Raw genomic sequence first — 14,922 nt, 5'->3', positions numbered from 1 at the left:
TTACACAGTGCCATTATGGTGATCCTCTACTCAGTAGCATTTGAACTCTGGAATGAACCAGAGAGGTGGTGGAATTCAGTTCCAATGAGTTCCGGCTGCAAAAAATCCTTGCACAATATCAAATGTTTGTTGGCTCTGGCAATTTCATTCTTTGACTGCTGGCCGTGCTGGCTGTGGCTGATGGGAACTGTAGTCCAAAACCCCTGGAAGGTATCATACCAAGTTTCGGCAGGTTGCATTAGACTAATATCTAAAGGAGGCCTCAGAATCTTCACAAAAGAGTTCTCATCTACTACATTTTTCAAGAGTTTGCAATCAAAAGCATTTGAGACTATGGAACCAAGAGGAAATACTATTTTACGGATTTAGGCTCCAATTCTATACCTACATTTACCCAGAAGTAAGCTACACTGGATTCAAATGGTACTAATGCTGAATAGACATGAATAGGATGACACTGTTAATCCTCCAACTAGTAAGAGAGAAGTCACACAGATTTGTTAAAATCATGCCAGTATTTGTAGTTATCTTCATAGCAGATGTTCTCAGACACTGAAAATCTTCCTGATCTCTTGAAGAGCCTTGTCGTCTAATTCAAATTTCCTCTGGCTGCCTGGCTCCAAGAATTTCTTAATTGTGGAGATGTTGCTTACCCTTGCCTTGAAGTCCTAGATTGAAAAACAAGAAGCACTTCTAAGAAAAAGGTACCAACATAGATGGACTTACACAAAAATGCAGTTCACATATTGGAGAAGAAGACCAGGGGTGGCCAGGGCCTGGCCTGGCTAGGGGTGTAGGAAGGGGGGTGGAGGGGGTGGGCCGCCCCAGGTGCCACTCTGGGAGGGGTGACAAGATGGCCCCTGCCTCCCCCCAGCTATAGAACGGCCGAGGGCATATGCAGTCCGCATGGGATACTGCTCGAGTGGCAGCCCATATGGACTGCGCATGTGTGGCATTCCATAAGGAGTGCACACATGCGAGATGCCGCACATGCGCAGTTTGCACGGGCTGTGCCGCCTCAGGTGCCAGAGAGGGTTCCTCCACCACTGCAATAAACCCAGATGCCAACTTTGCTGCCACATACACCCGGACAACACCATTACTGGCCCCAACAACATCACACATACCATCTCGGGACTATTTAATTGCTCATCGTCTAACATTGTGTATGCCATCAAATGCCAACAGTGTCCTTCAGCTCTCTATATTGGACAAACAGGCCAAACCTTACGCCAAAGGATAAACGGACACAAATCTGACATCAGGAATCACAAGACAGAGAAACCAGTAGGAGAACACTTCAATCTCCCAGGACATTCTATACAAGATCTCAAAGTAGCTGTTCTATTACAAAGGAATTTCAGAAATAGACTGGAAAGAGAAGCTGCTGAATTGCAACTTATTACCAAACTTAAAACCATGGAGAGACCTGGTCTTAACAAAGACATTAGATTCTTATCTCATTATACATGACAAAGCCATTTTTCACCTTCTCACCCCTTGCTTTTTCCTGTAAGACCTATTGCAGTCGTTAAGAGTCGTCAACAGGCTCATCACAGCTATCTGCCAATCCCCCATTCCCACCACCCTTCTGAGTAATACCCCTCCCCACCTTCTCACTATATAGAAGGGTCTGGTGACTTCTGTTTCAGTGTATCTGAAGAAGTGTGCATGCACACGAAAGCTCATACCTAGAACTAACTTAGTTGGTCTTTAAGGTGCTACTGGAAGGAATTTTTTCAATCAATGGAGTTATCAGTCTATCATTATGCTATTGTAAGTCTGTGCTATTGACTTTAGGCGGAAATCCAAAATTTCCCGTGCAGGCGTGGGCCAGCGCCACCTGGCGGAATAATACTTCCAAAGCATTTAATCGACAATACACTCTGCCGCTACCCTCTTGTGGCTAAACCATATCATTTCAGGCTTTCTGAAATATGTCTCTCTGAAACACATGTTTGCACAGTGCTCTTTACTTAACAAGCTTTGGGAGAAAGTGCTGGACTGTGTAACTATATGACTGTGCAGAAAAAGTTAAATCTTTCAGCAGAGAATATTTTATTGAACTATATACCTGCAGTATGGGAATTATCAACGGGACAACGGAAATGGCTATTTCATGCCTTAACGGTGACCAAAAGATTGATACTGAGGAATTGGAAAAATAAAGATATGCTATACCCTTCAATCAATAGACTGATGATATGACATCAATGGCAATTTATGAACAGACTGCTTACAGGCGCAGACTCTGTATGGATAAATACGATAGCATTTGGAATGAGTTTATGCAAAATTTAGTAGACTATTAGCATTTAAATAAGTACTAGGGCAGGCATAGGCAAACTCGGTCCGCCAGATGTTTTGGGACTACAACTCCCATCACCCCTAGCTAAGAGGGCCAGTGGTCAGGTATGATGGGAATTGTAGTCTCAAAACACCTGGCAGGCCAAGTTTGCCTATTTCTGCACTTGGGCAATAACACTACACCAATTTATACAAGAATTTATACACCAATTTATACAAGAATATCGAATACCGTATTTTTCCTTCTATAACACGCAGATTTTCTCTCCTAAAAAGGAAGGGGAAATGTCTGTGCGTGTTATTGAGCGAATGTGTGGTCCCTGGAGCCAAATGGTGCGAGGGGAGGCAAAAAAAGCAGGCAAAAATCAAATCAGCGTCTCCTAGAAGGGAAACCTGAAAAGAGGAAGTGGCTGCTTTCCAGCATTCTGCCTCAGGGTCTTACTGCCCACCCACCTCCGTTTCCTTGCTGTGTTTGCTCAAACGGAACAAAGAGCAGGGAAAGCCCCTCCCCTCCAGGCAAGCAGAGGGGAAAGCAGAGTGAAAACATGCAGGAGGGAGAGAGAGAGAGAGAGCGTGAGCTGGCTGGCTTGGGTGGGTACGTGAGGGAAAACTTTTGCCTTCCTTTCCTCCCTCCCCGTTATACCCCTCTCCTGCATTCTTAGCCAGCTGCTTCTCTGCACACCCCTCTCCTGCTCCTTGTCCCTTCTGTGTTTTTCCTTCCCTCCCCACTTAAAACGTGGTTAAAAAGCATGGATCCACATGGATCCTCAGGATCTTTGCATTGGGTCAGCCCAAATTCACCATCAGATCACATAGCATGTCCATGGCTACAGCCTGCCCCCCAAAAATCACGCACCCACTGTTGCCTGGGGATGTAATGGTGCAAAAACGTGGTTACAAAGCACGGATCCACAGGGATCCTCAGGATTTTTGCACTGGGTCAGCCCAAATTCACCATCAGATCACATAGCATGCCCATGGCTACAGCCTGCACCAAAAAAATCACACACCCACTGTTGCCTGGGGCTGCAATGGTGCAAAAACGTGGTTACAAAGCATGGATCCACAGGGATCCTCAGGATCTTTGCATTGGGTCAGCCCAAATTCACCATCAGATCACATAGCATGTCCATGGCTACAGCCTGCCCCCCTAAAACCACGCACCCACTGTTGCCTGGGGCTGCAATGGTGCAAAAACGTGGTTACAAAGCATGGATGCACAGGGATCCTCAGGATCTTTGCATTGGGTCACCCCAAATTCACCATCAGATCACATGTCTGTGGCCACAGCATGAAGCCCAAAAATGATACATCCACTGTTTCATTCAGAATGTTTTTTCCCTTGTTTTCCTCCTCTAAAAACGATGTGTGTGTTCTGGTCAGGTGCGTGTTATAGAGCGAAAAATACGGTATTGCTCCCTTTTTTGTATATTTTCGTTTTTATATGGGTTATTGTTGTTTTTCTCCCTCTCGCGTTTCCTTCTTTTTCTGTATCGCTTTAATTTTTTTAAAACTGAAACACAAAAGAATGGCCAGACTGCCCGGGTAATACAATCAGAGACAATGATCAGATATCGACGAAACCTCAATTTTTACATCCAAAGCAAAACAAAACAAGAATTACATAAGTTCCCATGGACTTCCTCCCTCCCCTTTATAGGTTAACTTTTTTTCTCCTGCAGTAAATTGCCTCCTTTGGCTGCTGAGCTTTGGACTTAAGCAGCTTTTTCAAAAGAAGAAGAAGAAGGGAGGGGGGAGAATCAGCAGCAACTGGATCCGCTCCAGATTACCCACCCCATCCCCAGCCACTCTTATGGCAGAGCGCAGGAAGTCAGACGTCATATCCGGGAGAGAGGCGAAGCGAAGCGGATGTTCCCCGCGCGCCTTCTTCCGGCGCAGGCGCAGAACGCGGTTGTGGCTGTACTGAGGCTTCGCGGCGCTCTCGCTCGGTCAGTCGCGGCGCCGACGACGCTCCCGTTTCCCTCAGCAGCAGCGGCAGCAGCTTCCCACACAAGGCCGCCGCCATGGCGATGCAAGCGGCGAAACGCGCCAATGTAAGCTGGGACCCCCCCCTTTCCCTTTCTCCCGTGCGCGGCGGGGCCATTTTGCACGTCAGCTGCCCTTCTCTCGCTTCCGACTCCGCTTCTCCCTTCTGCCCCCCCCCTCTCTCTCTCTGGTTCTGCGCCTCTTCCTCCTCCACTTTCGGGACATTCAGGAAGGCGCGTCAAGTGGGAAAGGGCGTGAAGCGGGTCCGCGGGGGGGGGGTGCACTCCCATATGTTGTGGGGCTGCCATTATTATTATTATTATTAGTATTATTATTAGCCTTCTTCGGGCTTGGCGGGGCACCCCATATGTTGTGGGGCTGCCATTATTATTATTATTATTATTATTATTGGCCGCATTCGGGCTTTGGGGGGCACCCCATATGTTGTGGGGCTGCCATTATTATTATTATTATTATTATTATTATTATTATTATTATTGGCCGCATTCGGGCTTTGGGGGGCACCCCATATGTTGTGGGGCTGCCATTATTATTATTATTATTATTATTATTATTATTATTATTATTGGCCGCATTCGGGCTTTGCGGGGCACCCCATATGTTGTGGGGCTGCCATTATTATTATTATTATTATTATTATTATTATTGGCCGCATTCGGGCTTTGGGGGGCACCCCATATGTTGTGGGGCTGCCATTATTATTATTATTATTATTATTAGCCTTCGGGCTTGGCGGGGCACCCCATATGTTGTGGGGCTGCCATTATTATTATTATTATTATTATTAGCCTTCTTCGGGCTTGGCGGGGCACCCCATATGTTGTGGGGCTGCCATTATTATTATTATTATTATTATTATTAGCGTTCTTTGGGCTTTGCGGGGCACCCCATATGTTGTGGGGCTGCCATTATTATTATTATTATTATTATTATTATTATTAGCCTTCTTTGGGCTTTGCGGGGCATCCCATATGTTGTGGAGCTGTCATTATTATTATTTATTAGCCTTCGGGCTCGGGGGGCACCCCCATATATTGTGGGGTTGCCATTATTATTATTAGTCTTTGGGTTCAGGGGGCACCCCTGTATGTTGTGGGGCTGCCATTAGTAGTATTAGCCTTCAGGCTTTGGAGGGCACCCCATATGTTGTGGGGCTGTCATTGTTATTATTATTTATTAGCCTTCGGGCTCGGGGGGCACCCCCATATATTGTGGGGTTGCTGTTATTAATTATTAGCCTTCGGGTTCAGGGGGTTCCCCTATATGCTGTGGGCTACCATTATTATTGTTATTATTAATTAGCCTTTGGGCTCTGGGGCACCCCTATATGTTGTGGTGAGCATTATTATTATTAGCCTCCTTTGGACTCTGGGGAGGCACCCCCATATGTTGTGGGGCTACCATTAGTATTATTAGCCTTCGGGCTCTGAAGGGCACCCCCATATATTGTGGGGCTGCCATTATTGTTATTCCTCACCCACCTGACAAGTTTGCCCCAGCCACTCTGGGTGGCTTCCAACATATATAAAAACACAATAAAAGATTAAACCCCCACTAGGTCTCTATAGTTTTTCTCCCCAAGCATCTCCTCTTGTGAACAGATGCCAATTTTTATTCGTCAACTTGTATGGTCCTGTCCTCTCTGTATGCCAGTAAATGTTGATTGATTGATTGATTGATTGATTGATTGAAATAAAACATCTAAAAACTTCCCCATACAGGGCTGCCTTGGAATGTGTTCTAAAGGTTGTATAGTTGCTCTTTTCCTTGGATCAGGAGTCACATAACTACACACCCTCCAAACTTTCTCTGATGTAGAGGCCAGGCGTCATGCTTTTTCTGTTAGCAAAGCTGGCTGGAGATGACCTGGATAGCACTCGCAACAAGGCAGAGTCATAGAATTGCATAGAGTTGGAAGGACCCCTGAGGGTCATCTAGTCCAACCCTCTGCAGTGCCAAAGTTAAAATTATTCTCTGATTACATATCTACATACCATACAAAGAAATCATGTTGCTAATTTGTTTCTGGTTTGTAATTTTTACCGACTCTAGATCCGTCTGCCCCCTGAAGTGAATCGAATTTTATATATCAGAAACTTACCGTATAAGATCACAGCAGAAGAAATGTATGACATTTTTGGAAAATATGGACCGATTCGACAAATCAGAGTGTAAGTCTGTTGTATGTTGCCAAACAAAGCATAGAAATTAGAATTTTCTTACTTATGTCAAGTAGCTTTCTAGTTGACTGACAGATCATTATTGCAGCTTTCAGTGTAAAATAAAGCAGTTGGGAGTCTAAATATATCAGCCCACTTGATTTGAATTCTGTCTGGGGAACAAACCAATATAGGCAATGCACATAGAGACATAGATAATATGGGGGATATTCCGTGAGTGAAAATATTAGAATTATGTAGAGAGTTTTGGTTGTGTGTGAGTTTGGGTTGGTTTTTTTTTTTTTTTTTTTTTTTTGTTTGTTTTGATTTTTTTACAGGGGGGATAATTAATTGACCCAAAAGGGAGCAATTTGTTGTGAGAAAATTATTACTGTATAGGCATATCTTCCGCAGCCCAATCTAATGCACAGTTTCATTGAGTTCACCTCCAAGTGAGACAGCATAGGATTGATGTCACTGCCTTTCCTAGGGTCAGAATGTAACAGTGACTACAACAAAGAGGTGTAAATATTAACATGGATTTTTTTCTTATCTTTTGCTAACATTAATTTTTTGTTGTTGTTTTTTTTTTTTTTTTTTTTTGGTTACAGAGGAAATACTCCTGAGACTAGAGGTACAGCCTACGTTGTCTATGAAGATATCTTTGATGCCAAGAATGCTTGTGACCATCTGTCAGGATTCAACGTGTGCAACAGATACCTTGTTGTCTTGTACTATAATGCAAACAGGGCAAGTACAAGAGCTTTTCTTAAAACATTTGAACATGAGATTAACTTTTTTATAAGATCATTGTGAAAACAGTTCTGGAATAATTCAATTTAAGTGAATTGGCGTGTTTCCTCTTTTTTAACCCTCAATAGCAGGGGCTTGTATAAAGGAAACAGGACTCTTCCAGTCCTGTTTATTCCTAATCAGATTGTGTGTCCTTTAAGATTCTCTAAAGCAAATATCCTCTAAACTTCTTCAGCTGACAATTGAAGTGAATCTGTATTTTGTGTAAATCAAAAAACCTGAATCTTTAAAAGTGTTTATCAAACTCGGAACGGAAAAAGTTCAATACAGGCTGCGTATTCAGAGCAAGGTATTGTCTGAATGCCCCAGCCAGAGTATTCAGAGTGGATGGGAAAAAGCACAATCTCACAGGATTTCCATACCTGTTAGGTTTGTCCAGCCCACTGTGTGGACGAGGAACCAGCAGGCAGGATGGAGGCTTGTTGTTTCAATGCTTTAACTCACTGTTGCAGACTCTGAAATAACCTTGTGGGAAAGGTCTGGATTTCTGTGTACCACAGAAAGAAAATGAGCAAACGATTTGAATGGTTTGACTCCTCAGTCTAGCATCTTGGTTTTGAGCTGCTTTGGCTACTAACATAACTGGCATTTATGTTCAAATCTCTCTTGAGGCTCAGAACAGGTACAAAGACGTCAGGGTTTTTAATCTGTGCATTGATTGACTGAATCTGTGCAGATCTTGCTAGGTCTCTTAGAAGCTCTGCATCTGTCTTGTCTATGGGACAAATGTGTTTTTTCCCCACAGAAGTTAAAATGCCAGCAAAAAGGGGGGGGGGCGGAATGGGGGTTAGTTTAGTTGCTTGTACCACATTGATGCCTTAAAACAAAGAAAGGGATCACCTTTCTTTCATCCAGTTCACAAAGCTTCTTTGCTTGGTTACTTGGAAGTGAATCTTTCCACAGATGATGGGACGAGATGCCTTATAAAAGCCTATTAATAGATGTGCCTGGGGACACCCAGCAATTTCTCCTCTGTTCCACCTCCTGATTTGTGAAAATCTTAGAGCAGCATGGGCACAACATGAGGCTGCTTATGCAGTATTATTTAGGGTCAAGCTGTTCTTTCCCAAATACCTTTCCTGAGGAATTAAATAAATGTGTTTTGGAACACAGTTACTATAAAGTGTCTGCTTTTCTTGGTAGCAAGGCAAGTTGCCTGTTTATCATTTAAATTCATAAGATAAAAAAGTGAGATTGCTTTGAAATAAATAGATGGGATGAAGTTGTTTTGACTAAAGTGTGTTCTTTTGTTAATAATATTTTTGTTTTATTACAGGCATTCCAAAAGATGGATACAAAGAAGAAGGAAGAGCAGCTCAAACTTCTGAAGGAGAAATACGGAATAAATACAGACCCACCAAAATAAAAATTTTAACCTCTATGAGGAACTGGCTCTTTTGGACTTTTTTTTTCTTTTAAAAAATCCTATTGGTTTTTCTAAACTAAGTGCCCCACAAAATGTGCATGATTAGTTTGGAGCAAGGACATTTTGGGATGCTAGATTTAGTGCAAATATAGCTTTATAATCCCAGTTTGGGAAAGACTCGTGACTGCCCTATCGTTATGATACTTGGCACTTTGAAATTAAGGTTAGCCATAGAATTTGGTACACTTTTGTAGAAATATCCTACAGCTCAGAGCCTTTTGAATACTTAATCAATATAATCATTACAGTTGTGAGAACATGTAAAACATTCTGGGATAAAATGTTGTATTTAATCTGTTAGGAAAGTACACTTATTTTGTGTTTTGGTTTCATAAATGTATTTTCACAATTTGTCTTTAGCCGTGGCATGAAGATATGCTTTAGAAAAGAGCTGCAAGTAGGGAATGAGGTTTGCAAGTGAGATACTATGCCTAGTGTTCATCTAACATTAGGGGAAAATTCAGCTTAATAAAGTCTGGTGCAATTAGGGTAGTGAACTGGCTCCAAGATGTATTTTAAAGAGCTTTGTTACAGAGAATAGCAGAGTTCATTTGGCATTTGCTGCAGTGGTCTATTTGCCTGGCCGCCTGTCCTACTATCTTGGGTTTTGAATCCATAGTTCATCTGCAAGGACAACTAAAACGACAAACTCATCTCCGCAGTGAAGCTCTTCAAAAGATTAAAGGAGTTCTAGGCTTACTGTGTCCATCCAAAGACTGTTAATTTTTTTTGACAATGTTTTTCTGGTCTGGCTTTTCGTTTTGCTGTTAATATTGCTTGCTCTTCTAAGTGACAGACATAACTAAGTTTTAACTTTGTTCATTTGACAAATAAAAATAGTATGCCATTTTCCTTTTAATTTCTGTTACTATGTGTTTATTCAGATTTTAATGTTTCTTTGGCTCTGAGAATATAAAACCAACTGTTCTTAGTGCTGATTACTCAGCAAAGCAGTGTCTTTGGGGTTTCATTGACAAAGGAGATTCACAGATTGCTCTTCTAGAGCTTATTTTAGGGGCCCTGTTTTTCTGTGTGCACACAAAGTAAATAGTTTTTGCTTTCCACACAACGATATGGAAAGCAAGTGCCTAGAGGGTTATTTGGATGAAATCTCTTCAGTATTTTCCTTGTGAGGCAACAGAATACAAGGAATGAGACCAATTTAAAAGGAATGGGGGAAAGGGTGGCTTGCCAAGGTATTAATGTCCTTGTACACTTCTGTTGATGCAGTTGAATTTATGTTTTTTGGGTTTTTTTAGGCTACACCAGAAATTGTGCCCAGAAAGTAGCTTAGCCTTCTAAAATGCTTTTATGTTAATAATGGAAGGAAACAGAATTCCCTTATTTGAAAATTACACTGACATAATTCTACAACAAAGCTGAGAGAAAAAGAGCACAAATTAATGCTTTGGTTGTCTTGATGAATATCATAACCCTTATATATATCTGCAACTTGTGACAGTACGTGGAATGGGGTGCACTGATATAACTGTGCTAGTTGCCTAAGCTTAGCATTTAGACAAACCTCAGATCAAGAACTTAAAGAGTGGCTCCTGACCCTCATGATTGTAGGGGCAGAATGCTCAAAACAGAAAGTTCCTGAAGAAAGCTAATTTTTATTGAGAAAGCAAGCCAAAGCTTGTATGCTAGTCTTAAGCCTTCTTCCTCCACGCCTGGCTCCTGTCATTTTATTGCCTCCTGCTTATTTGAGGCATCTATATACTTCTTAATTATTCACATTTCTAAGTGGTGTGCATCAAAGCAATCCACAGAAAATGGGACAAATACAAAAATGATCACACAACACTACATTAGAATGCTGTTAAAACCTTAAGTTTAGCAAGGTGGGGGTGCCTGCCTCATCTCAGGAGAGCATTTCACAGCCTTGACCCCACTATGCTGAATGCATAGGTAATAGTTACGGGCTGTTAATCTGAGCGGGGGGGGGGGGGATCCACAACACAGACTCCCCCCACAAGATCTTTGTGATCAGGCCAGGATATAAAAGATCAGGTGGTTTTTAAGATTTACCGCCCCCATGTTAAGGTGCTTGTAATTTAATTTTCCAAGAGAAAAAACCCGCCCCAAATCCTGCACACTGATTCCACTCTAGCTTCTGTGTTTCTACTAACCTCAAGTGAGAAAGCTAAGCGGGTATCATTTTGGTCAGCCTGAATGGGTTCCATCACTTCCAGATTGCCTAGCTGGGCTTGTATGGCATATGAGTTCCAAAAAAAAGAGCAGACATATAAATTCATATGGGAGGAATTGTAGCTCAATGGTAGAAGAAAGCCCAGGTTACAATCAGGCACATCATCAATCAAAAGAACCAGATAGCAAGTAATGAGAAAGGACTCTGGCTGAAACCTCAAAAAAACACAGCTTGTCAGAACAGATGATGATGCGCTAGGCAAGTTGAGCTATCCTGTCCTTTCCCTTTCAGTACCCGCTACATGCACACCTCCCCCAAATCTGGGGACATACAAGGGCCCACAGCTAGGAGAAAATAAAGTCGCTGTCCAGAAAGAAATCTGATGACTTGACACTGGACGTCGCCCATTATTTACAGAGTATATTTTGAGTGTAGAACATGGTATCCTTTCTTAAATACATTTTGTACAGAGTTTTAATTATTCAAATACAGGCAATCCTTGTTTTGCTCGCATTGGCAGGGCCCGCGTAAAGGGTTTGGCCCTTTTCGTGACGTTTTTGTGTCACTTCTAGGTCTGGCACTGGGTGTGCATGCGCGATTGGACGAACATCAGTCGGTCGTTGCCTGTAATACATGAAAAGCACTTGTTTCTGGACTTCAACTAGAGCACCAAAGCTCAGTGGCAGGACACCTGCCTGGCATGCAGAAGGTCACAGACTCAATCCCTGGCATCTCCAGGTAAGGCTAGGAAGGAGTCCTGCCTGGGAACCTGGCAAGGCACTGCCAGTCAGTGTAGACAATATTCAGATAGACCAATGGTCTGAATCAGTAGAAGGAAGCTGCCTATGTGCCTATAGTAAGATTTTGGTTATTAGATCCGATTATCCAAAAATTGCAGCAATATTACCAGTGGAGTGAGAAAGAATTCTTGCGCTTAAGTTTTTTTAACTGCTTAAAAAAACGAGGAAAGCACAGAAATCCATAAAGTATCAAGATTTTATTTTTCTCCTTGGAAAGTTATCACGTGAGATGTTTTCTTTAAAACAGCAGCAAGCAGAACATACAAACTGAGGGAAAAGTGGCAGCGCAGGTAACTTGGTTTGGCTAATGCCCACTCGTGTACGAAATGTACACTGGATTTCTGAGCACCCTTGTGTGTGTTTTTCTTTAAGTGTATAAGGCAGTGGTTTTTCAGTAAGTAAACTTTATATATTTATAAGTTTATATATATATATTTATATATTATATATAGTTTCAATCACAATTCTGGAGCTTCACATGCAAATTAAAATAAAATGTACAACTCAGATGTAACAGCCATCTTTTTTTCCTGTCTCTACAGCAAAGAAGCATCTAATCGGGGACAAATTCCAACACTAATAACAGTAAAAAAGGGAGGAAGAAGTGGGGAAAACAACCCTCAGACGAGGCATGGTAGGCATGAGAGCTTGAGTGAAAACGATGGAAATTCTAGTGAAGATGCCTCCCATTCAGAGGAAGGGGAAAGAAGGGTGGTTATCAACAGGTGCTTTCAGTCAGTTGCCCCTCTTTACTCTATCCTAAGTAGCTCCACGTCAAAAATCAGAGTAGCGTTGGGAGGGATGACTCCGGGGTGCCCCATGGGTCCATACGCCATGTCAGGTGTACAGGTCAACTTTGCTCTTTGTCCTAGGCTCATCTGGCATTTTTTTTAAACGATAGCAAATGGGAGAGAGAAAACGAGAAGCAAAAGAAAAGATCAGAACATGTCAGCAACGCAAGCATTTCAAGATGTGCTGTATGTTAAAAAAAGAGTGGTTACAGTGAGGAAGTCACAGGTCCATAATCTCCATCTTTTAAGTAATAGGGGTCAAGATACCATGCCGGAGGGGCGACTAACCTGTGGCTCTCTAGGTGCTGTTGGACTACAAGTCCCATCATCCCTGACTACTGGGCTGCTAGGAAATGGAGTCCAACAACCTCTGGAGAGCCAAAGGTTCCCCATGCTTGCCATCTAGCAACCAAACACCACCAGAAGAACGCAGGAATTTGCAGTAGTGCTATGCAGAATGGTACTTTGGCCAATCTGTCAACAGGTGGGAATTATATATTAATGGCATCACAGTAATTCCCAATGCAACAATCCACTAGGTGGAGCCAACTTGACCAAGGCAAGCAATTAATTGCGGGATATCAATGAGAGGTTGGATGTCTTAGGATGGAAGAAACTGCACTCCTAGAAACAATTTCATTGGTGTAAGCATGACTGAACATAATGGAATGAACCTCTGAGTAAAACACACGAGGGTGGAAAAGTGCAGTCTTAAAAGTAAGGTATTCCTCACACACACTGAATAATTTTCTCTGCCACACTCCACCTGGAGGTTGTAATATAGCAGCTTCAGGAATCTAAAAGGTAAAGCTCTGCTCCAGGAAGAGCAGAAGCAGCTGCAGAGGCACTCAGTTGATCATACACCTGAGGAAGATGCAGTCATGAACAAATTCACTGCACTAAATTCAGACTTTGCCCAGGATGTTTAAGGCCTATTCACATTGGCTGTATGGACTCCCAGCTGACTGAGCCTGCAAGAAGGCAGTTGTCAAGCATGTTGCTTAGACTGAATTTACGATGCACTACTGTGAACCGAAATCACTGGTTGATTAATTTTAAAAGGTGCTATTTGATTCATTCCTTAAATTACTGCAAATGTAGGTTCTGGAGCATTTTCAGATGTGCAGCAAAAGTTGATCTCTGCTGAATTCATGGCGATAGCGGGAACATAGCCAATTGATGCTCCAACAGGCTGAAGTAGGAAGTGCTGGAGTAATGCCCCTGGGTTCCAAAACTTTAAAGGGCAATCCTAGGCATGTCTACTCAGAATCAAATCCCACTGAGTTAAACTGGACTTCCTATCAGGTAAGTGTGTACATAGGATTGCAGCCATATCCTGCTGAATGCTGTTTATATTCAAAGCAGTATACAAGTTCATGCACATTACGCTCCGCTCCGAGACTATAAAGATGACACTCTTCCCACCCTTCCTATGGTGTTAACCCCTCATTATTGTACTTGTTCTATCAGTTCTGAAAAGAGCATCAGCATAATCCTGCATACCTGTGCAGTACCTTCCTCAAATCCTTTAATGACCTCTTGCCTGCCGATCTTGAACCTGAAAGGCTTGTTTCGATCTCGGGACGAATCAAACTTCTTTCCGTTCTGTAGCATTCCTGCCAGAACACAAAAACAGCTCCTGTTCCAGTCAAGCCTGCTGAGTTTCTGAGATGGTGGCACATTTGAAAAATGGCTGCCAAAGTCTGAACAAAACAGGTATGCTCTGTTGGTCTTTAAAGGCTAGGCTAGGAAGCCCACATACGGAGGCCGCTAAGAGTTAACTGCAATATCCCCATGACAGTGGTTTGTTACTGTAGTTATCTGGGTGGTGGTAATTCAGGCCTAGAGGTCACTACCAAGTCTTGGGTCACCTAATGCTGGACACTAAAAAGTAATATTTTGCTCCCTTGGTGCTGGTCTGTTGCAAGACAGTTCCAGCTGCACTATAACAGGACTGCATTTATCCCTCAAATTCCAGACCATGAATGAGTGACCAATTTCTTACAATTGCGTAACCCTCCCAGCAATGCTGTTGCCTGCGAAGACCCCCTAGAGTCATCCAGACAAATTGGAAACTAGGGCAGCCGACACAAGACTATCTGGTTACAGACAAACAAGCTGCACTTTATATATTCAAGAGAAAAGATGACACAAGCAAATAAGTAAACAAAAAAAAAAACCCAGAAGTTCTCAATATTACTGCTACCAATAAAACAACAGAGGCTTTTAATTTTTAAAAACACTGGAATATGAATTTTGTATATTTATGCCAAAACGCTTGGGAGCCATGATGGACTTTCTAATGTGAAAAGAGTTAAAATTCTAGGCGTCAGCCAAGAGAGAAAACAATGATAAATAATAATTTTATAGACTGCTGTCATGTCCCTCCCTTGCTTGCCTTTGTTCTAAACTAATGTGTGCGTACATTTTAATCAAATTGATTGCACAGCAATACCAGTATGTTTCC

General features: G+C 42.4%; 2 protein-coding genes across 6 annotated transcripts in view; one reads left to right on the top strand and one right to left on the bottom strand.

Moving 5' to 3' along the window:
- Window positions 1–4,185: 4,185 nt before the first annotated feature.
- Window positions 4,186–8,674, top strand: SF3B6 (splicing factor 3b subunit 6). Of its 2 annotated transcripts, XM_081857546.1 has the most exons (5): window positions 4,205–4,268; window positions 4,305–4,361; window positions 6,367–6,485; window positions 7,085–7,223; window positions 8,563–8,674. In XM_081857546.1, the coding sequence occupies exons 2-5, from the start codon at window positions 4,332–4,334 to the stop codon at window positions 8,650–8,652; spliced, it is 378 nt and encodes a 125-aa protein (XP_081713672.1). In that variant the 5' UTR covers window positions 4,205–4,268; window positions 4,305–4,331; the 3' UTR covers window positions 8,653–8,674. The 2 variants fall into 2 exon arrangements, with proteins under 2 accessions (XP_081713671.1, XP_081713672.1); XM_081857545.1 differs by having other exon boundaries at window positions 4,186–4,361.
- A 3,172-nt stretch (window positions 8,675–11,846) lies between these two features.
- FKBP1B (FKBP prolyl isomerase 1B) overlaps window positions 11,847–14,922 on the bottom strand; it is a 49,838-nt gene continuing 46,762 nt past the window's right edge. For all 4 annotated transcript variants that reach the window (XM_081857552.1, XM_081857553.1, XM_081857550.1 and 1 more), the window contains 2 exons: window positions 13,959–14,071; window positions 11,847–12,542 (listed from right to left, as the gene is read on the bottom strand). In XM_081857552.1, the coding sequence (XP_081713678.1) occupies window positions 12,414–12,542; window positions 13,959–14,069 (240 nt within the window). In that variant the 5' untranslated portion in view covers window positions 14,070–14,071 and the 3' untranslated portion in view covers window positions 11,847–12,413. The remainder of the gene's footprint in view (window positions 12,543–13,958; window positions 14,072–14,922) is intronic.

The sequence above is a fragment of the Podarcis erhardii genome (assembly GCF_964252035.2).
Source record: "Podarcis erhardii genome assembly, chromosome: 3".
In the NCBI taxonomy this organism is placed as follows: Eukaryota; Metazoa; Chordata; class Lepidosauria; order Squamata; family Lacertidae; genus Podarcis; species Podarcis erhardii.
The sequence above is the reverse complement of the archived record's forward strand: the minus strand, read 5'-3'. Positions and strand labels throughout refer to the sequence as shown.

Bases quoted from the DNA above. Each gene is read 5' to 3' on its own strand.
- SF3B6 (XM_081857545.1), top strand. From the start codon at position 4,332: ATGGCGATGCAAGCGGCGAAACGCGCCAAT. The intron at 6,486-7,084 runs GTAAGTCTGTTG...TTTTGGTTACAG, and splicing joins CCGATTCGACAAATCAGAGT to AGGAAATACTCCTGAGACTA. The intron at 7,224-8,562 runs GCAAGTACAAGA...GTTTTATTACAG, and splicing joins TGTACTATAATGCAAACAGG to GCATTCCAAAAGATGGATAC.